At 43.1% G+C, this 23326-nt stretch overlaps 1 protein-coding gene across 1 annotated transcript in view; it reads right to left on the bottom strand.

Annotated features, from left to right (window-relative positions):
* The window catches only part of R3HDM2 (R3H domain containing 2), a 2908810-nt gene that overhangs the window by 1849733 nt on the left and 1035751 nt on the right, over positions 1–23326 (bottom strand). The window contains exon 8 of the mRNA XM_044083626.1: positions 19158–19369. Within this exon, the coding sequence (XP_043939561.1) occupies positions 19158–19369 (212 nt within the window). The remainder of the gene's footprint in view (positions 1–19157; positions 19370–23326) is intronic.

The raw sequence follows: 23326 nt of genomic DNA on the forward strand, positions 1-23326 counted from the left end.
CTGGTTCGAAAGGAGGGATAGTGAGTTTCTCCAATACAAAATTAAGGTCCCAGGCAGGGGTTGGAGCTCTCCTGGGTGGTCTTAAGTTTTTGGCCCCTCTGAGATACTGCTTTAGCAGAGGATGAGAGAAGAGGGGAGGTTCTGCATTGTAATGAGTTGAAATGGCTAAGGCGTGGAATTTTATGGAAGAAAAGGACAGGCCCTTGTGAAGCATCTCAGTTAAGTATTGCAAAATCTGAGGAATGTTGGGCACTGCTGTGCTTATCCCTTGAGATTGATTCCAGGCACAGAATCTTTTCCATCTGTCAGTATAAGATCTTCTAGTACTAGGTCTTCTCGCCTCCAAAATGACCTCCATCACAGGTTTGCTGAGGGTGAATTTAGGTGATTAGCCACACTACAAGATTCAAAGTTTGGAGCTGAGTGTGCAGAGTTTGGTTGTTCTGCTGAGACAGTAAGTAAGGTGTCTGAGGCAGGTGCCACAGTGGAAGGTGTGACACACTGCGCAGGAGTGGGTACCAGTGTTGGCGAGGCCAGTCTGGAGCAATCAATCATTTTTGGATTGTCCCGTTTGACTTTTAGTAGCACTTTGGAGAGCAGAGGGGGAAAGGCATGAACTGATAGGTTTTTCCAGCTGAAGGACAGAGCATCCACTTTCCAGGCTTTTTTGTGATGAGCTCTTGTGTAAAATTTGTCCAACTGATAGATCTGGGGAGAGGCAAAAATATACATGTCTGGGCTCCCCCATTTGCGTGTCAACATGTTGAAAATCCGTGGATCCAGTTTCCATTCATTAGGGTCCATGAGATTTCTGCTTAGTTTGTCAGCCAGAGTATTCCTTTCCTGGCAGGAAATGAGCTTGTAGCTGTACTTGACAGGTCAAGGCAGTGTTCCACAATGCCATGGCTAGTCTGCAAAGGGGGTAGGAGTGGTAACCCCCTGCTTATGTACCACATAACTGTGGTGTCTGTCTTTATCAGTAATAGTCCTGGATGAAGGTAGTCCTTGAAGTCTGTCAGTGCATTCTGTACAGCTAGCATTTTTTGATTTATGTCAAGGTGCATTTGATTTGGGCCCATTTGCTCTGAATGCACTTCCCTGCCAGATGAGCACCCCATGCATAGTCTGATGCATCTGTAGTTAGGATTTGTGTGGCAGGGGGTGGTGTGAATGGCAGTCCCTTGTTCTGGTGGCAGGCCTCTGCCCACCACAGGAACTCTAGGCGCAGGCAAGGTATGATAGGAATCATTGTTTCCAGGCTGTGACAATGTTGACTCCATAAACTTTTTAAGTACCACTGAAGTTTCCTCATATGCAGTCTTGCATATGGAATTAGAAGAATGCAGGAGGCCATGAACCCTAAGGCTTGCAGTATTTGCCTTGCAGAAAGCAGGGTTTTTGTGGCCACCTGTTTGAAGAAGGTCACCAAATGAATTTGCTTCTCTGGTGTAAGGAAAGCCATCTGGGCAGTTGTATTCAAGCTTGTTCCCAGGAATGTAATATTTTGAGAGGATACCAGTTGTGATTTCTTTTCGTTTATAGTGTACCCTAGACAAGTTAGAACCCTTTTTACAAACGCCAGATGTTTTAGAAGAATGTCCTTATTCTCTGCCTGAATTAGACAGGATATGGATATATTTGAATATTTCTTTGCCTGCAAAATGCAATTACTGGAGCTAGGCACTTTTGTAAAGTCCCTGGGCACAGTAGATAAGTCAAAGGGCAATGCAGAGAACTGGTAATGCAAGTAGCCAGTTTTGAAGTGGAGGTTATCTTCTGCAAGATTCCCTGACTGGGATATGCAGGTAAGCCTATTTTAAATCTAGAGTTGTCAACCAGGCATCTTTGCCTAGCATAGGAAGTAACTGGTGAGGAGTCAGCATCTTGAATTTTGGAAAGTCCAGAAAGGTGTTTAGAGTAGATAAGTCCAGAAATGGACGCCATGATTTGTCTTTTCTGGGTACCAGGAAAAGTCTTGAATAGAAACCTTGTCCCTTTTCCTCTTCTGGTAGTGGCTGAATAGCCCCCATGCTCATGAGGGAAAGTACTTGTTTCTGGGCCTCTGCCCACTGATTTGGGGGCAGGTCTGGCCATCCATTTGGAATTGGCAATGTGTGGAAATGAAATCTGTAACCCTGGGATACAATATTTAAAACCCATTTGTTCTGGGTTATAAGTTGCCAGTTTCTTGCAGGAAGAGCCAGTTTTCCCCCCAAAGGGGCGGCTAAAAGATAAGTGCTTGGTAAGTGTAAAGGGAAGTCACTGAGACTTATCATAGGGAGGTGTCGTCTTGTTTCCAGATTTGAAAGAGGAGGCACCCCATTGTTTTATTCTGAGAGTCCCTTGGGACAGAAACCTGGTGCTTTTGGAATGTCTGGGTTTGACTTGAGTGGCTCTCGAAGGAACTGGAAAGGACTCATTCTTAGTAGGCCAGTGCCTACGAAATCTTGGGAGGTTGCACTTGTAAGAAATCTTTCACAGTTTGCATAGATTTAGCTTTTTCCATCTTTTTTAGAACTTTTTCAGCCTTATTACCAAAGAGACGGGTCCTGTTGTAAAGGAGCATCCAATAATTTTGCTTTAACATGATCAGGCAGATTTTGCTCTTTGAGCCAAGCATGCCTTCTTAGCACAGACCCAGTTACAGCAGCCCTACAAGAGGCCTCCAAATAATCAAAACCACATTGCAAAATATGTTTTCCAACTTGTTCAGCTGAATGCAATAGACCCTGTAAATCTTTATTTTCCACACAGTCAGAAATTAACAATTTACTGTTTAAGCAGTCCCATGACATGCTGTTGATATTTTAGCATATGAAATTGACAGTTTAAAGCCCTGATTGCCAAGGTTGCATAAGTGTAAACCTTTTTACCCCATCTATCCAGTGCCCTGGAATCTCTATCAGAAGGGGTAGGATTTTTAGCAGTAGAAGCCTTAATGCCCTTGGGACCCTGAGAAATGGTTTCAGGATCTGCAACAGGATTTTTGAAAAGGAATTTGTGGGAGTCAGGAACCCTGTAGTATCCGTCTGGCTTACAAGGAGACGGAGGCAGAGGATCAGGAGCCATACTAGATTTGGATAAAACATCATCAAGAATGTCTAGAGCAGGAGGTATAGCCAAAGGCTTATGCTGAGGAAGAAGAAGAAAATCCCTAAGTCTCTTTTTAGATTCAGAAAAATCCTGACTCTTCCAGTGGAAATGTTCCCTTAAGGTATGTAAAGTTTCCCCAAAAGAAAAATCCTCAGGGGGAGATGCAGAAGGAATGGAATCTTCTGCATCAGAGGCCTCATAAGTAGGTATAGACAATTCCAGTTCATTAGAAGAATCAGAAGAAATAGAATCCTGTTCAGAAGAGTCATAGTCAACATCTTGCCTAGGCCTCTTAGAAGGGGGGGGGGGGTTGGATACCCCTGATCAGAGTAATTAAATCTTCAGCCATTTTGATCATTTGTTTCTTAGGCATAGGGGCCTGCACATGTGGCCTAGGCGTCATTTTTTTAGACATAGGTCGAGATTTTGGCCTTGGTTTTGAAGATGGCGTTGGTCTAATATACAAATATGTAGGCCTGAAAACACCCTCAGAAGCCGGTGCCTGCACAGCGGGCTCTGGACCCATCCAAGGTAGAGACATCCATGGGTTCCATAATTGAAGCATCTCGCAGCATACCGGACTCCGAATGGGTCACAGAAGAGGCCTGCGAATCAGAATTAGCAGGTATCAGGGGCTGCAAAAGCACCTCACTGAGTACTGGCGAACTGGCAACTGGCTTAGAAGCGTTGTCTGCAGTTTTGGACCTCAACGGCCTGTCTCTGTCTTTATCTTTGCATTTTTTAGGTATTCCGGTAGTCGGATTGCTAACCGACGACATTTCTGGATAATTAAAGAGTAAGCCAAAATATTTAGAAGCAAAAATGTACCGACATTTAATAGTGCGTTGATCAACTAAAGCACAGAACCGACAGCAAGGTATGTCGTGGTCAGGGCCTAGGTAAGGAATACAGTACAAATGGAAATCCTTATGAGGTATTTGCTTCCCACAAGTAATGCAGTTATTAACTTTTACTGACATCGCTTCCCACAAGTAATGCAATTATTAACTTTTACTGACATCGGTAAGGAGCAAGAAAAAGTTTCCCCAATGGGGTACTTAGCTTTTTAGTTGAAGACTTCGGTTCTGAAACTCGAAAATGAAAATTTCAGGAGATGGCCGACCGGCACTTGTGAACTGTTTCTGCTTTGGGCACCGCAGCAAGAAAGACCGAACTAATGGTGTCAGCTGCATATTTTATACCCCTGACGTCATGGAAGAAGGGACAGCATCCGACGCAGGACCCAAGACTTTGTTAATCAGGCCAACTGACGGCAACATGCCAGCAGATTACCCAAATGTAATGACTGCAACAGTGAAATACGAAGAACATCTACGAAATCTGTTATAGACCAGGTCAACTACAGGTAACTTAGGAATGACACAAAAGAGATCCACTCTAAAAGATAAAAGAGACTATTTCCATAACCTACTAATCAAGCATCAAAATCAACCACAAATGTTTTGGGCAGGAATTAATAAAACACTAAGACCTGGTAAAGTTACCACACCTACCACCCCTCCACTCCAGAAGGAACTAAAACTGATAATCTATCTGACACTTTCAATAAATACTTTACTGACACCATACTCACCCCTTGCCAAACAACAGACAGACATCTCTACTGATGGTCTAGACCTAATAAGTCACCAATGACATTACTTTTAGCTTACAACCAGTCCCCACCAGTTACATTAGAAAACTCTTGACTAAACTTAAACCAACTACCCTGGCTGCTGACCGGCTCCCAGCTGAATACTTACAACTGGCAGCTGATGTTATTGCTATCCCTGTCTCCATCTTAATAAATAGGATAATCACAGAAGCCACCATTCCCAGCATTTGGGAGGTGTCACATGTCATACTTCTCCATAAAGGTGGAAACTCTCTAGAATTATCCAATTATAGGCCTATAGCCATCCTCTCGCCATTAGCCAAAATTATGGAAAAGTGTATTCATAGCCAACTTATGCACTACCTAATTCAGAACAAACTTCTCACAAACTCACAACACGGCTTTAGACCCTATCATAGCACCACAACAGCATTGCTATCATTCACAAACTCCATCAACCAGAATAAGAATGGCAAAATCTCATCAGCACTCTTTTTAGACCTTTCTAAAGCTTTCGGTATGGTCAATCACAACAAACTATTACTCTCGCTTCGTAAACTTTCCCTACACAACCAAACTATCAACTGGTTTTAAAATTACCTCCAAGGTAGACATCAGGCAGTAATCTGGAAAAAAAACTATCCACCCTTCTACCTATATCATTAGGAGTTCCATAAGGTTCTATATTAGGTTCTCTACCATTCCCAATCTTTGTTAATGTACACAATTTGCAGACGACTCTACATTGGTATGCTCAGACAATTACCTCCCAGAACTCCAATCCCTGACCCAGAAAGCATTTAACTTAGTAGAAAGCTGGTTTTATAGCAGACATCTTATACTAAATGCTAATAAAACCAAGCTATTGCTTTTTCCCCCAACCTGTCGTTCATCTCAGGTCACGTTCAGTATCACATCCAACAACAGTACCATATCATCTCCCGATAGCCACACCAAACTACTTGGGGTACTAATTGACAGCAATCTGAAATTTGACCTACATGTTAACCAAATAATTAAAAACATCAATAAAAAATGGGCTCTCTCTACAGAAGCTAACTCTTCTTAACCCCTTTAGCCAGAACCAACACAGCACGCACCCATCTACTCTCCTCTCTGCTATATGCTTCCTCCCATTCTCACTAACCTCTCAAAAACCGAACTAAATAAGTTAACCGTCTGCTACAACCATATCGCTAGATTCGCTGTAGGATCTACCTATCATACACATCACTGTCAAAATCTGAAACTACTAAAATGGCTCGAGTTCCCTAATCTACTTCTCTATAATCAGCTTACTTTAGCCCATAGAACACTTTACCAACCAGAGTCCTAGGACCCATCCTATTCGGCATATATTTCTCATAGGTACAGGCAAGCATAAGAGGACTACAGCTGACCAAGTTCGCAGACGACTGCAAACTAGGGGCTATAACTGACTCTCCGGCTGACACAGACATCCTCCAAAAGGGTTTCACTGAGAAAGACACCTGGTGTCAAAACCATGGCCTTAAACTAAATGCCAAAAAGTGCACAGTCGTCCCCTTTGGAAAAAAAGTACCCACAAATTACCACATAGGTGGTGGCCCCCTAAATACAGAAGATGGGATAAGGGATCTGGGGACCAAAGTAGATGGTAATCTCTCATTTGATAATCACATTGCCAAAGTGGATAGAAAATCCTTCTATGTGACCCACCTAACCACAAAAGGGTTTGCGCATCCAGATAAAAAGAGGTTATTGCACCCTTCTAAGCATCACTCATCAGACTCATCAGAGAGTACAACGCCCCACTTGGGACGCACCTTACAAGACACCTGCAACAGCTGGGAAGACCCCAGCAATACCTCACCAAGAGGATCACTGGCCTCAAACAGATGCCCTATGCAGCTTGACTGAAGAAAAGTACAGCTGTGTACCTACCATAAATGTAGATGTTCGAGTGTATTCACTGTTGCAGTCATTACTCTTGGGTTATCCTGCTGGCAGGCTACCCTCAGTTGGCCAGAATTCCAAAGTCTAGGTCTGGCGTCGGATGCTGTCGCCTCTTCCCTGATGTCAGTGCGCCAGGGATATAAAAGATGCAGCCGATGCCATTTTCTTCAGTTTTTCTTGCCCCAGATGTCAGGTGCCCCCAAATTGGTAGGCTGAAAAATATGCCAATACAAATGCATGCACAAAAATAAAATTTTCTTCATCTACAAGCAAATACACCAAACAGGTTGTGTAGGATAGAGAAGTGCAGATAAGTCCCAGCAAAGAAAAGGAGGATGGAGGGTGGGTAACCTGGACTGCAACAGTGAATACACTCAAACATCTACATTTATGGTAGGTACACAACTGTACTATGTTCATAGTGTTTCACTGTTGCAGTCATTAATCTTGGGTTGAATCCCAAAGCGGAGGATGGGTGGTGGGGATAAATAAAATTAGGAGAAGCTATGAGGCCCTGCAGAACTGCAGTGGCAAAGCCTGCTCTGGACTTAGAGGTAAGTGGTAGTGCTTTGTGAAGGTGTGCACTGAACTCCAAGTTGCAGCCTCTAAGATATCTTTGGTTGGTACTCCTCTGAGGAAGGCTGCTGAAGTGGCTGCTGCTCTGGTGGAATAAAGCCTAATGCCCTTGGGCACTGATTTGCCATGTTGAAAATAGCAGAAGCGGATGCAATGGCCTATCCATTTTAGAAATGGTCTGTTTTGAGATAACCTTTCCTTGTGATCCAGCTGCATATGACACTAAAAGTTGCTGAGTCTTTCTGAAAGCTATAGTTATGTCCAAGTACAAGTGTAACTGCCTGTGTATGTCCAAAGGATGCAGAATTTTCTCACCCTTGTTCTGTGGATTTGGATAAAAGGTAGGCAAGTGAATAGTTTGGTTGAGGGCCACACTGGATACCACCTTAGGCATAACTGTAGGGTTTCTCCTCAGAGAAACCCTGTCTGGATGAAAAATGATGAAAGTTTCCACAGCCATTAGTGCTTGTAACTCCGAGACTCGCCTTGCAAAGGTTATAGCTAGGAGCAGAGCTGTTTTTCAGGATAAGAATTTTATATCTGCTGTTGATGCTGGCTTGAAAGGAGGCAGTGTGAGTTTTTACAAAACATAATTGAGGTCCCAGGCCGGAATTGGTGCTCTTCTTGGAGGCCTAATGTTTTTGGCCCCTCTGAGGTACTGCCTTATTAAAGGATGAGAAAAGATAGGTGGTTCCGTATTGTAGTGGGCTGAAATGGCAGAGGCATGAATCTTAATTGATGAGAAAGAAAGGCCTTTGTTCAGCATCTCAGTTAGGTATTGTAAAATCTGAGGAATATTTGGTACACACGTGTCAATGCCTTGTTCCTGGTTCCAAGCACAGAATCTCTTCCATTTTTCTGCATAAGATTTTCTGGTACTAGGCCTCCTGGCCTCCAAGACAACATCCATAACAGCTTTTGAAAGAGGAGTGTTCTGAATGGCTACATTATCCGCCATGCTGCCAGATTTAAGGTCCTGCGTTGGCTGCGCAGGATCTGATTGTTTTGTTGGGTCAGCAAGTGAGAAGTTTGAGGCAATATCCATGCTGGACATTGAGACAAGCTCTTTAGGATTGGGCACCAGTGCTGGTGTGGCCAATCTGCTGCAATCAGTATCATTTTTGGCTTCTCTTGTCTGACCTTTAAGGAGTACCCTGGGAAGGAGAGACAGTGGGGGAAAAGCATAAACTGTTAGATTTTTCCATCTGAAGGATGGGGCGTCCACATTCCATGCTTGCTTGTGATAAATCCTTGTGCAAAATCTCTGCAATTGGCAGTTGTGAGGGGAGGCAATTAGATCTATGTCTGGGCATCTCCATTTCCTTATTATCATGCTGAAGACTTGTGGATCCAGTTTCCACTCGTGGGGATCCATGAGGTTTCTGCTTAGTTCGTCTGCCAGAGTATTTTTTGTTCCTGGCAGGAATTGTGCTTGCAGGTGAACTTGAAAAGCCAATGCTTTGCCCCATAAGGTCATTGCTTGTCTGCAGAGGGGGTAGGAATGTGTACCTCCCTGCTTGTTTATGTACCACATGACCGTAGTGTTGTCTGTCTTTATCAGTAACTGTCCTGGGTGAAGCAGGTCCTTGAAAGCTGTCAGGGCATTTTGAACAGCTAGCATCTCTTTTTGACTGATGTGAAGATGCATCTGGTTTGTGGGCCATGTGCCCTGAATACATTTTCCTGACATATGGGCCCCGCAGGCATAATCTGATGCATCCGTTGTCAGTGTCTGTCTGGCTGTGGGTAAACTGAATGGCAGACCCTTGTGGTGACAGGCTTCTGCCCACCATCGAAACTCCTGTTGCAGGCAGGGAATGATTGCAATTACTGTCTCCAGGCTGTGGCAATGCTGAGTCCAAACACTTTTTAGATACCATTGTAGTTTCCTCATATGCAGTCTGGCATATGGAATTAGTAGAATGCAGGATGACATGAAACCCAAGGCCTGCAGGATTTTCCTTGCAGATAAGAGGGTTTTTGTTGCCAATTTCTTGAAGTAGTCAGTTGCTTTTGTTTGTCTGGCGTGAGAAGCCATCTGGGCAGTTGCATTTAAGCTTGCACCCAGGAATATTATCTCTTGAGAGGGCACTAGTTTTGATTTCTTCTCGTTTACTGTGTACCCTAGGGCAATTAGTAATCTTTTTACAAATGCCAGATGCTTTAGAAGAATGTCTTTGTTCTCTGCTTGAATTAGGCAGTCGTCCAAGTAGGGATAACATTTGAATTCCTTTTTGTCTGCAAAACGCAATTACTGGTGCCAGGCATTTTGTGAAGACCCTGGGAGCAGTAGATAAGCCAAAGGTCAGTGCAGAGAATTGGTAATGCATTGAACCAGCTATGAATCTGAGGTATCTTCTGCAGGATTGTCTGATTGGGACATGCAGGTATGCCTCTTTTAGGTCCAAAGTTACAAGCCAAGCCTTCTTGCCCAGCATGGGCAGTAGCTGCTGTAGAGTCAACATCTTGAATTTTGGAACCTCCAGAAACGTATTTAGTATAGACAGGTCCAGTATTGGTCTCCAGGTTTTGTCCTTTCTGGGTACTAGGAAAAGTCTGGAGTAAAATCCTTGCCCCTGCTCTTGTTGTGGTACTTGCTTAATGGCCCTCATGTCCATGAGGGCTGTAATTTGTTTTTGCGCCTCTGCCCATTGATTGTGTGGCAGGTTTGGCATACCTTTCGACCTTGGCAGTGTGTGAAAATGGAACCTGTAGCCTAGGGACACTATGTTCAGGACCCATTTGTCTTGGGTAACCATCTGCCAATTTGATGAAAAAAGTGCTAGTTTTCCCCCTAAGGGGGCTTCCAAAAGAAAAGTGCTTGGATCTGGTAGAGGAAAGTCACTGGGACTGTTTCCTGTAAGGCTGTGATTTGTCTTCTCCATTTCTGGAGGTAGGAGCACCCCATTGTTTAGGCCTGTATGAGCCTTGGGGCTGAGATCTGCCTCTGGGACGCCTGTATCTGCCTCTTTGTGGTCTGTCTGACACTGGAAATGACTAATTTTTTAGAAGGCCAGTTCCTGCTAAACCTGGGTGGCTGTACCTGTAAGAAATCCTTGACTGTCTGCATGGATTTTGCTTTATCCTCCATTTTTTTCAACACCTCTTCGGCTTTAGTACCAAACAAAGTATCATGCTGTAATGGTGTATCTAATAATTTTGCTTTAACATGATCAGGCAGATTCTGTTCCTTTAACCAAGCATGCCTTCTAATAACAAAACCTGTAACAGCGGCCCTGCAAGAGGCCTCCAGTGAATCATAACCACATTGCAAAGTATGCTTTCCCACTTGTTCAGCTGCATGCAATAAATCCTGCAATTCCTTGTTCTCTGAACATTCAGTATTTGTCAACAATTTCTGTTTAAGTAGTGACATTAAATATTGCTGAAATTTAAGCATATGAAAATGACAATTTAGAGTCCTTACAGCCAGGGTAGCAGAAGTGCAGACTTTTTCCCCCCATCGGTCTAGAGCCTTAGAATCCCTATCAGAGGGGACAGGGTTTTTTGCAGTGGAAGCTTTAACCCCTTTGGGACTCTGAGATATAGTTTCTGGGTCAGCAGTGGGTTTTTTATATAGGAATTCATGAGAATCCGGGACCCTGAGAACAGGTGGAATAGCAAGGGGTCTGTGCTGAGGAAGTAGCAGAAAGTCTCGGAGCCTTTTCTTAGATTCAGAATAATCTTGGCTCTCCCAGTGGAAATGCTCCCTCATGGTATTGCAGGGTTTCCCCAAAAGAATAATCCTCAGGAGGAGAGGTTGAAGGAATGGATTCTTCAGCATCAGAATCCTCATAAGGAAGCACGGAGTAATCCTGTTCAGAAGAGGAATCAGAGGAAATAGAAACTTGATCAGAAGAATCATACTTTGTCTCTTGCCTAGGCCTCTTATCAGGAGGGGGATGGAAACCTCTGATCAAAGTAATTAGGTCTTCGGCCATTTTGAGCATCTGTTTTTTAGGCATGGAAGTTTGAGTAGGAGAATGCTGCACTTGTTTCTTTGTCTTTAGAGCTGCTTTAGTCTTTGAAGCTGAAGATGGCTCAATATATAGTTGTGTAGGTCTGAAGACACCCTCAGAAGCCGATGCCTGCTCAGCGACTCCAGACCCATCTGAGAGAATGATTTCAGTGTGTCCAATACCTTGAGTATCCAGAGGCCCAGTCGGTTCAACGTGGGAGTCGGAAGCGGCCTGTGGCTCTGAGGTAGCGGGTGCCAGGGGCTGCGAAAGCGCCTCACTGAGAACCGGCAACTGGCCTAGCAGAGGCCTTGTCTTCGGTTTTGGACCTCGGATGCCTATCCTTTTTCTTGCGTTTTTTGTAAACTCCAGTTGTCCGCTGGTCCAACGGCATTATATAATTAAATCTTTGGCCAAAGTAATGAAATGCAAAATCGAACCAACGCTTAATAGTGCGTTGGTTAAATCTAGCACAAAACCGATAACTAGCAACATTGTGATCAGGGCCTAGGCAAGGAATACAGTTAAGAGTGAAAATCCTTGAGATATTTGCTTCCCACAAGAAATACAATTGTTAACTTTTTCTGACATCGGTCTGGAACAAGAAAAAAGTTTCCCCAACGGGGTACTTAGCTTTAATGAAGACTTCGGTTCTGAAATTCGGATTTGAAAATCTCAGGATTCGGCCGGCCGGCACTTGCAAACTGCTTTTGCTTCAGGCACTGCGCGGCAAGAAAGACTGAAGAAAATGGCTTCGCCTGCATTTTTTATACCCCTGGTGCACTGACGTCAGGGAAGAGGCGACAGCAACCGACGCCGGACCTAGACTTTGGAATTCTGGCCGACTGAGGGTAGCCAGCCAGCAGGATAACCCAAGAGTAATGACTTCAACAGTGAAACACGATGAACATCTCCAGCTGTACTCTGTTGCACACCGCCTACTCAGAGGTGATCTCTGCCTGACATACAAGGCCATGTCCAACCCAGAATTGATGGACATGCTCCACCTAAAGAAAACCATGTCCCCTCGAACCACATGCTCTAGGGATCTAAACCTCACCACAACAATAAATAGCACGTGCTGGAGGGATAGATTCCTGTCCCAGAGACTTCCCATGCTCTAGAACAAGATTCCAATCTACATTAGGCAGAGCTCTTCAGGAACACTCTTCAGGAGAAACCTTGACGAGTGGATGGGAAACAGGAAGTTTACCCTGGGGATCACGTCAGTGGCTCTGCTGGACAGAAGCACAGGGAACTAATCTAAAGGGGCGGCGAAAGCCAACACATTCTGGCTAGGCTTATATATGACTTTGTGCAGATAGCCTAGTACCTACCTATGAGTACCAGGAATACAATCCTTAATTATCTCTCACACCAGTACCAGACCACTGAGATCTAATGACAAATTAATGTTAAAGACCTCTAAATCCTGCAATCATGCCGGTGATTCACTATTCTCCAACTGCATAGCAAGAAATTACAGTTTTGTACCTACCATAAATGTAGATGTTCGAGTGTAAACACTGCTGCAGTCATTACACTTGCATTATCCTGCCATCAGGCGGTTCCCCAGTCAGCCTGAGTTCCAAAGTCTTGGTCCGGCGTTGGTTGCTGTCGCCTCCTCCCTGACGTCAGTGCGACAGGGTATATTAGATGCAGCCGATGCCATTTTCTTCAGTTTTTCTTGCCCCAGATCTCAGGTGCCCCCAAATAGGTAGGCAATTCAAATTGCTAGTAAAGTATACAAAAGAAAAACAAACAACAATTTTCAGTTACCAGCAAATACTCCATAGGTAGTAAAGGGTAGAAGACCTAGGTATGTAACAGCAAGTAAGAGGGGAAGGAGGGAGGGTAACCTGGACTGCAGCAGTGTTTACACTCGAACATCTACATTTATGGTAGGTACAAAACTGTACTATGTTCATAGTGTTACACTGCTGCAGTCATTACACTTGGGTGGAATCCCAAAGCTGAGGTAGGGTGGCTGGTTCTATAAGGCATTAGGGGTGGCTATAAGTCCCTGCAGCACAGCAGTGGTGAAGCCAGCTCTAGATTTGGAGAATAAAGGCAAATGGTAATGCTTGGTGAAGGTATGCACAGAACTCCATGTTGTTGCTTCCAAAATATCCTTGGTAGGTACTCCTCTGAGGTAGGCAGTTGAAGTGGCTGTTGCCCTGGTGGAGTGAGATCTAATGCTGCTAGGTACAGGTTTCCCATAGTGTGTATAGCAGAAACGTATACAATGTCCTATCCATTTTGAAATAGTCTGTTTTGAAATGTCTTTTCCCTGTGCTCCTGCAGCATATGCTACCAATAATTGCTCAGATTTTCTAAAAGCTTTGGTCTTGTCCAAGTAGAAGCGTAACTGTCTGTGAATGTCCAAAGAATGTAGTAGTCACTCCCCTTTGTTCTGTGGTTTTGGATAAAAAGTTGGCAAGTGAATAGTTTGGTTTAGAGCCACACTTGACACCACCTTTGGCATAAACGTAGGGTTAGTTCTTAAACACACCCTGTCCTGGTGGAAAATGAGGAAAGGTTCCACTGCCATTAGTGCCTGTAATTCTGAAACCTTTCGTGCTGATGTTACTGCCAGTAGCAGAGCAGTTTTCCAAGAGATATATTTTAATTCTGCTGTGTTAGCTGGCTCAAAAGGAGGTAAAGTAAATTTTTCCAAAACAAAGTTGAGGTCCCAAGTTGGAGTAGGTGCTCTATGGGGCGGTTTTATGTTTTTAGCCCCTCTGAGGTACTGTTTGAGAAAAGGATTAGAGAAAATTGCTGGATCCGTGTTGTAATGAGCAGAAATGGCAGAGGCGTGGATCTTGATGGATGAGCAGGAGAGGCCCTTGTCCAGCATCTCAGTTAAATATTGATGCATCTGAGGAATGTTTGGGACAAGAGGATCAAGGCTGTGCGTCTGGTTCCGGGCACATTATCTCTTCCATTTATCCAAGTAGGCTTTCCTGGTACTAGGCCTTCTGGCCTCCAGAATGACATCCATAACAGCTTTGGAGAGAGGCATTACTTGCTTGACTAAGGAACTTTCCATGCAGCTAGGTTTAAGGTCTTTAGCTGGCTGTGAAGTATCTGATTGTTGTGCTGTGTCAGCAAATGTGGGATTTGAGGCAAAATCCAGGGTGCTTCTTGTGCTAAGTTGTTTAAGATTGGGTACCAGTGCTGGCGTGGCCAGTCTGCTGCAATCAGGATCATCTTTGGCTCTTCTTGCCTGGCTTTTGTGAGTACCTTTGGAAGGAGTGGTAAAGGTGGGAAAGTGTATACTTGCAGGTTTTTCCAGCTGAATGAGAGGGCATCCACTTTCCATGCTTGTGGATGGTAACTCCTTGTGCAGAATTTCTGTAGCTGGCAGTTTGTTGGGGATGCAAACAGATCTATGTCCGGGCTCCACCATTTTTGTGTTATCATTCTGAATATTTGTGGATTCAATTCCCATTCGTGGGGATCCATGATGTTTCTGCTTAGGTCGTCTGCCAGTGTGTTTTTCTTTCCTGGCAGGAATTGTGCTTGCAGATGAACTTGGTAGTCTAGAGCTGTGTTCCACAAGGTCATGGCTTGTCTGCAGAGGGGGTAGGAGTGTGTGCCCCCTTGCTTGTTTATGTACCACATAACTGTGGTGTTGTCTGTCTTTAGTAGTAGTTGTCCTGGATGCAGCTGGTTCTTGAAAGCTATAAGGGCATTTTGTACTGCTAGCATCTCTTTTTGATTGATGTGAAGATGCCTTTGCTCTACGGGCCACTCGCCCTGAATACATTTTCCTGTCATGTGTGCTCCCCAGGCGTAATCCGATGTATCTGTTGTCAGTGTTTGCCTGGCTGTGGGTTGAGTAAAAGGCTGTCCCTTGTTGAGGTGACAAGCTTAAGCCCACCATCAAAACTCCTGCTGAAGGCAAGGAATTAGTGGTATAACTGTTTCCAAACTTTGGCAGTGTTGAGACCATACACTCTTTAGGTACCATTGTAGTTTCCTCATATGCAGTCGGGCATAGAGAATTAGTAGTATGCAAGATGCCATGTAGCCCACGACCTGCAGAATTTTTCTTGCAGGGAGTTGGGTCTTTGTTGCCATCAATTGAAAGTATTGAGTCAGTTGTCTTTGCTTGTCTGGCATGAGATAAGCCATCTGGGCCGTTGTGTTCAAGCTGGCACCCAGGAATATTATCTCTTGTGAGGGCACTAGTTTTGATTTCTTTTCGTTCACTGTGTACCCCAAGCAACTTAACTTTTTTACGTACGCCAGATGTTTTAGAAGAATGTCCTTGCTCTCTGCTTGAATCAGGCAGTCGTCCAGGTACGGATAAATTTGAATTCCTTTTTGTCTGCAAAATGCAATTACTGGTGCCAGGCACTTTGTGAAGACCCTGGGTGCAGTAGATAAGCCAAAGGGCAGTGCAGAGAATTGATAGTGCATTGAACCTACTATGAATCTGAGGTATCTTCTGCAATTTTGTCTGATAGGGACATGCAGGTATGCCTCCTTGAGGTCCAAAGTCACGAGCCAAGCTTTCTTGCCCAGCATGGGAAGAAGCTGCTGTAGTGTCAACATTTTGAAATTTGGAACATCCAGGTAAGTGTTTAGAAAAGAAGGATCCAGAATGGGTCTCCAGGCTTTGACCTTTCTGGGAACCAGAAAGAGTCTTCAGTAAAATCCTTGTCCGTGCTCCTGTGGTGGTACCTTTTGAATAGCTCTCATGTCCATGAGGGCTATAATTTGTTTTTGAGCCTCTGCCCATTGATTTGGTGGCAGATTTGGCATTCCTTTTAACCTTGGCAGAGTGTGAAAGTGGAACCTGTAACCTTGAGCTACAACGTTGAGAACCCATTTGTCTTTGGTGATGCAATGCCAATTGTGATAGAAAAGTGCCAGTTTTCCTCCTAAGGGGGCTGCCAAGAGAGAGCTGTTTGGCAGCTGTAGTGGGAAGTCATTGAGGCTGCTTTTTATATGGTTGAGGCCTGTCTTCCCCTTCTTTCTGGCCTGGTGTATCCCATTGTCGAGGCCTGTAAGGAACTTGTGTTTCACCTATACCTCTTGGACGTCTGTATCTGCCCCTTTGAGGTCTGTCTGACTGGAAAGGACCAATTCTTTGTTGGCCAATTTCTGCTAAAACGAGGAGGCTGAACCTGTAAGAAATCCTTCACCGCTTGCATAGATTTTGCCTTATCCTCCATCTTCTTTAATACCTCCTCTGCCTTAACTCCAAACAACACATCAAACTGCAAAATTACATCCAATAATGTTGCCTTAACATGATCTGGTAACGTATGTTCTTTTAACCAAGCATGTTTTCTAATGACAGAGCCTGTAACTGCTGCTCTACAGGAGGCCTCTAAGGAATCAAAACCACATTGCAAAATATGTTTTCCCACTTGTTCAGCTGCATGCAATAAATCCTGCATTTCTTTAAAATTAGGAGGATCTGAATCTGGAAGCATCTTTTGTTTCAAATGAGACACCAAAAATTGCTGATATTTTAGCATGTGAAACTGACAATTTAAGGCTCTCATTGCTAAAGTTGCAGACATATATACTTTCTTTCCCCATCTGTCTAATGCTCTGGAATCTCTGTCAGAGGGAACTGGGTTTTTTGCTGATTAGGCCTCAATCCCTTTGGGTCCCTGATAAATAGTTTCAGGGTCAGCAACAGGGCTTTTATACAGAAATTTGAGAGTCAGGGACTCTGTAGTATCTATCAGGTTTAACTGGGCTGGAGTGTAAGAAGTCAGAATTTAAGCTGGATTCAGTATACACATCATCCACAATATCTAACACTGGCGGAAGAGCAAAGGGTCTGTGTTGAGGTAATAAAAGGAAGTCTCCAAGCCTTTTCTTGGATTCTGAGTAATCCTGGCCTTCCCAATGGAAATGCTCCCTCATGGTATGTAAGGTCTCCCCAAAGGAGTAGTCCTCAGGCGGACAGGCTGATGGAATTGATTCCTCAGCATCAGAATCCTCATATGGGGGTAAAGAATATACTAGGTCTGAGGATGAATATGAAGAAATGGACACCTAGTCGGAAGATTCATAGTCTGCATCCTGTCTGGGACTTTTATCAGGTGGGGGATGGGACCCCCTGATCAGGGTGATTAGGTCTTCGGCCATTTTGAGCATTTGTTTTTTAGGCATGGAGGCCTGTCCTGGAGAATGCTGCATCTGTTCCTTTGTTTTCGGGGGAGGGGGGGCTTAGACTTAGCAGAGGGTTTAATGGTTAACTGGGTAGGTCTGAAAACACCCTCTGAAGCTGTAGACTGCTCAGCTACTTCGGTTCCCTCTGAAGAGTTAGTTTCGGTAGGCTGAAAAACTTGTGCGTCCGAAGGCCCAGAGAGCTCCGCGTGGGAGTCGGAGGCAGTCTGTGGTAGCGGTCATCAGGGGCTGCGAAGGCACCTCGCTGAAAACCGGAGAACTGGCGACCGGCCTAGAAGAGGCCTCGTCATTAGTTTTGGGCCTCAGATGCCTGCCCTTGTCTTTGCACTTTTTATGTATTCCGGTCGTTGGAAGTTCAGACTGCATGATGTAATTGAATTTTCTGCTAAAATAATGTCGGGCAAAATCAAACAGACGTTTAATAGTGCGCTTGTTAAACCCAGCACAAAACCGACAACCAGTGACGTCGTGGTCTGGGCCTAGGCATGGGATACAATAGGAATGGAAATCCTTATGAGGTATTTGCTTTCCACAAGAAATACAGTTATTAACTTTTACTGATATCGGTCTGAGGCAAGAAAAAGTTTCCCCAACGGGGTACTTAGCTTTGTAGATGACTTTGGTTCTGGATTCGGAATGAAAATCTCAGGAGTTGGCCGACCGGCACTTGCGAACTGCTTTTGCTTCGGGCACCGCGTGGCAAGACAGACTGAAGAAAATGGCGTCGGCTGCATCTAATATACCCCTGTTGTACTGACGTCAGGGAGGAGGCGACAGCAACCGACACCGGACCAAGACTTTGGAACTCAGGCCGACTGGGGAACCGCCTGACGGCAGGATAACCCAAGTGTAATGACTGCAGCAGTGTAACACTATGAACATCTTGGAACTCACTCCCTCCTGCTTAACCCTAGAACCCCCTCTAACAAAGTTTAAAATTGCAGCAAAACATTATTTCACCAACCACTGGTTATGTACCTGCACTTGCCCAGGTTAATCTCCCTCAGCATACCTCTCTAAGCAGCTCCTTGCTTATATATATTGTTTTCTTGTTTTTTCTCTCCTTATTTCTACTGACATCTCTACCCACATAGTATACTACTTCCTTTCCCTTATTTCCTAACAATACAATTTTTTTCTCTCATCTTTGTATATATTCTTTATTATTTGAGCTGTTAGTATTATACTTATTATATTTGTTTAATATATACTGTATTTCTGGAACTTTTCTCTCCAGGCCTCCAATGAAAATGGATATGGATCCAGTTGGACTTTCCCGGTTAACAAATGTAAAATAAATAAATTAAATAAATAAAATAAATAAATATTAAGTAAAGATGACTGCATCTCTCAAATGCTCCTGCCAAATAAAACAACTCAATACGAATATCTAAAACAATGAAAAGTGTTCAAAAAAATGTTATATTCAGAAAAACACTTGCATCATCTAAGTTTAGGACCAACTTTTCCCAGTGCACTCTGCAAATGAAATGGCTTTTCTAGGATGAGGTTGTCTAACTCTGTCAGAGTAGGCAGCAGCATAATAAACCAACAGAGACATAATCTACCAAGTACTAAAAAACTGAGGAACACCCTTACATAAGCTGCAACACTAATGACAAAAGCTTACAAATAAATAGAAATGGGTTTAAATACATCATGTGTTTAGTACAATATAAAACTACTGCAGATATCTATCTACTCTTAATTAATTTTGCTGAGGTGATTTCAGGGCACACTGCCTTCTTTTGTTGGACATTTTCAGTACTACGGTAAAGACAAGGATCAACTACTACTACTACAAGCAAATGCATGAATTCATTTACCTGCCCTGGGGCACCTGCTGCTAATGCTGTCACCACGTGTTAGTATTGAAATGCCACTGAAGCTGCTGGCTTTAGTGACAGGTGGACGCAGACTCCGACTGGAGTTATCAGAATCTGTGCTGCTCCATGGGCGTGGTTCCAATGATTTTATCTCACTATCTGTACTGCTTTGGCGGCTGCTAGAGGCATGACTTGACCCATCTCGATTAGTCCTGTGGGGAGGGAAAAATTATCAGAGCTCTAAAGGAAAATAAACATGCCTATAACACTTACAGATATAATACCCTCACCCTGAACACACTACCATGGAGCATAAAAAAGGACAATTGTTTTAAAACAGAATACATTTTTACATAGCATTCCTAAACTTCTTTAACAAATTCAGCTGAAGTAGATACAACAATCTCCACAGGATACAAATATCTGATTTCATCCAGTTGCAAACATAGTATGACTCACTCCAGAATTAAAGTCCCTAACTCACCCATTCAGAAACACAAAAGAAAAAGGGTGCCATTTCATTTTAGCACCCATTATGAGAAGAGTCACTGCAATGGGTCCTTGGCAATGATGCTTCTTTCCACCGCTACATTTCAGTAAATTTCTGGAAGAATACGCAATTTGGTATATGTACACACCTATTCACATATACACCTTGTCACAATACACCAAATACATAAATATGTATTTCACTAAAGTCCGCCAAGTCTATAACCTTGGCACAAGTCAGAAACTTTCTGCCAGTGAGAAAAGTACAGCTATGTACATAAACGTACCATAAAAGTAGATGCTTGAATGATCACTGCTGCAGTAGTTTTAACTACATGAGTTATATACATCCAGCTAAGGATAGTATAGACATCCAGCTTCCAAATCTTAAAGGCATCTTCCTTGCACCTAAACAGCCATCCTGAGCAGAGCTGAAGAACAAAGTAGCCTTAGCAATAAGAGTAGACTTCCATAGCTTAAAGTGACTGGAGGAAGGAAGGATGGGGGGGGGGGTCATCCCAGCAAAGCCCGTCTTAGACCTATAGAAGGAATCTAGTTTCTAGTGGTTTGTAAAGTGAACCAAGCTGCTGCTTTCAGAATATTTCTGGAATCCAACCCTTTCCAAAAAGCCACAGAAAAAGCTAAGCCATAGTACAATGAGCCATGATCTTGCCTGGAATTGCCTTGCTGTTGTGAGTATAACATTAGGTAATAGAGTAAAAGAACCATTTGGAAATAATCTGTTTTAACATAGGCTGTCCTTTCTTCTTACCTTCACAAGAATTGAAAAACAAAAGTTCAGAAGGTTTTAGTTCTTTCAAGAAATCAGGGTTGTTTGTTTATATCCAAAGTATGGGTTACCCTTTCTCCCTCATTTTTAGGTTCTCCCATACCTTGGATATGATCACATCCAAGGTATGGGTTTATCCTTTTACCCTCATTTTTAGGTTCTAGAAGGAAGACAGGGATAGCTTGGCTCAAGGTAAACTTGACACCCCTTTCTGCATAAAGGAAGGATTTTGTTCATAGGGAGACCTGGTCTTTGTGGAAAAAAAAATAAGGTTGACCCCCCTCCCCACGTAAGAGCTTGCAGATCAAGTACTTTTCTTGAATAAGTCAAAGAAATCACTAAAACAGTTTTCCACGTCAAGAATCTCAAATCACTCTGATGAGCTGGTTCAAATGTAACAAGAGTTAAGTTATTCAAGACAAAATTAAGATACCAAGGAGGAGCCACCTGTTTTCTGAGATATAGTATTCAATGTCCATTTCAAAAACATTTTCACATGTGACAAAACCACAAACCAATAAGGAAAACCACCAAACAAACTATAACCAATAAAGGTCTGTGTGTATGATCCTGCTAGATTGTGGCTGCAAACCGAGTGTGGGCGCCTCAAACTACTTTATTTTAGTTATTTTCACATGTGAATACATAGAAAGATGAGAACCCATGGGCAGACATGTCAAAATAGCTTATGGGAGTACCTTGAAGGAGGAGTAAAACAGGTCAGAGGATAACTCACACATACAATGCAGAGCCAGAGAAACACTAGCCTTAAAAAGAACCCAGTTCTTGTCTTGGCACCAACTAGGAAATATTTTGCATTTGTTAACATACAACTTTCTAGTAAGCAAGCTTTCTTTAATACCTGCTTCACATCCTCGGAAAATAGGTGCATAAAAGGCATTAAGACTATTCCTCAGGCAGCTAGTTGCAAGTTAGTTGGAACAGGGATGCATCGAACACGCCTTGTTTTGTGTAAATAGGTCCAATGTCTGAGTAAGCTTGTGGTAATTGTCAATACCAAAACCAGAAAACCGGAGATAGTCCAGAATAAAAAACTCAAAACCTCGTACACTGGACCAACCAGGAAGAACCCAACGCAGGCAGTTCACTCCTTTATTGGCAACCAGAATAATAGTATATAAGCAATTTAACGCTCAAAGTACATTCAATGCGTTTTCGTTCGAGTACCTCCCAGACTTCATCACATAACTTGAAAATAAGACCACACCATTAAATAGCATCTCTCCTTTCCTTCAATCAAGTCATTAAAAACATATACACAATAAAATGATTAATCACTAATGCTAGCTGCAATCTTGCATTAAAACATAAAAACACTCTCATACAAATATATAAATCATGTAGACTGTTGCTCAATATTATTAATGCTACTACAAGCCATTTAAACATAAGTTGAAATTCCTGTAAAACAAGCTAAAGCTTGGCCAACCTTAACTTTAATAAGGGATATAGAGAAATATGATCGAGTCCCGGATGCTTGTTTGCTTAAAATACTACCTGCCAATACGTTTCCCTAAACTCTAATTTGGTTTCCCAGGGACCCCCCCCTCATGTCCCTGAGTACCACTTCAATTACAAAGAATTTAAAACTAGCCCCCCACATTGTAAGGTGTGCCTAAATAATGCATTCTTGGTGTTTTGGTTTCTAATATCTTTCTAGTGTTCATAGATACTACGCTTCAATTGCCTCTCAGTTTTCCCTACGTAGAATCCATCACAGGAATCACAATATGCCAGGTATACTAGGCCAGATTAATTACAATTGGAGTATATCCTACCATTCAGTGTTTTGTGTCTTGCTCAAATAAAAACACACTCACCATGTGTAATGTAGGGACACTGGTGGCATGCTCCACATCTAAAGGTACTAGCTTTCTTATAGGAATAAACTTGTCTGTTAGTCTGTTCTAATACATTCTTAATATTATGAACCTTCCTAAAAACTACCTTCAAAGGTTGTTCCTTAAAAATATCAAGAACTATAAACTCAGTAAATTTGGTCCATTCCCTCTCTAATATGTTTTTAATACAATAGGTGCCCCCAGTAAAATTGGTAAATAAGGCCCTATTGTACCGTTGATCGGGTACACTTCCTGATGCCTTATTACACAAGGTAAAGGATCCTTTGCCTAAAATCAGGGGGTACTTCTTCCTCCCAGTGCAGCCTTCCTCCGTTACTTTCAAGATCAGATTTCTTGGATAACTTCTACAGACATCTTTTCTAAAAGGTTACATTCCATGTAAAAATCCTCTTCCAAAGAGGTCATGCGACTAGCATGGACCAACTGGCCCTTAATAATAACTTTCTTTTGAAAAGGTGGGTGTGCACTGGAAAACCAGATGCATGAATTGGAAAAGGTTTCCTTCCTGTAAATCTTAGATTTAACCCCCCCCCCTGGGTCTTGTGGATAGAAAAGTACAGTTGTGTACACTTACCATAAATGTACATGTTCGAGTTTATTCACTGTTGCAGTCATCACACTTGGGTTATCCTGCCAGGGGTCGCCCTCAGTCGGCCTGAATACCAGAGGCTTAGTATTTCTGCATCAGTTGCTGTTGCTATTGCTCCAGGACTGACGTCAGATTGTCAGTGGTATAAAATCAGTCAGCCAACACCATTACATCAGTTTTTCTTGCCCCAACTGTCAGGAGCCCGCAAATAGGGAGCTAGGTTATGGTGGAAGAACACCACCAGTAGAAAGTAAATACCAAAAATTCCCTGTAAGGTGAGAGGAAGAGAGAGAGAGAGAGACAAAGGGGATGGAGGGTGGGAAACCAAGACTGCAACAGTGAATACACTCGAACATCTACATTTATGGTATGTGTGTACACAACTTTACTATGTTCTGCATGTTTCACTGTGGCAGTT

The sequence above is a fragment of the Protopterus annectens genome, chromosome 9.part0, assembly GCF_019279795.1.
Source record: "Protopterus annectens isolate FY-2018-M chromosome 9.part0, PAN1.0, whole genome shotgun sequence".
Lineage (NCBI taxonomy): Eukaryota > Metazoa > Chordata > Ceratodontiformes > Protopteridae > Protopterus > Protopterus annectens.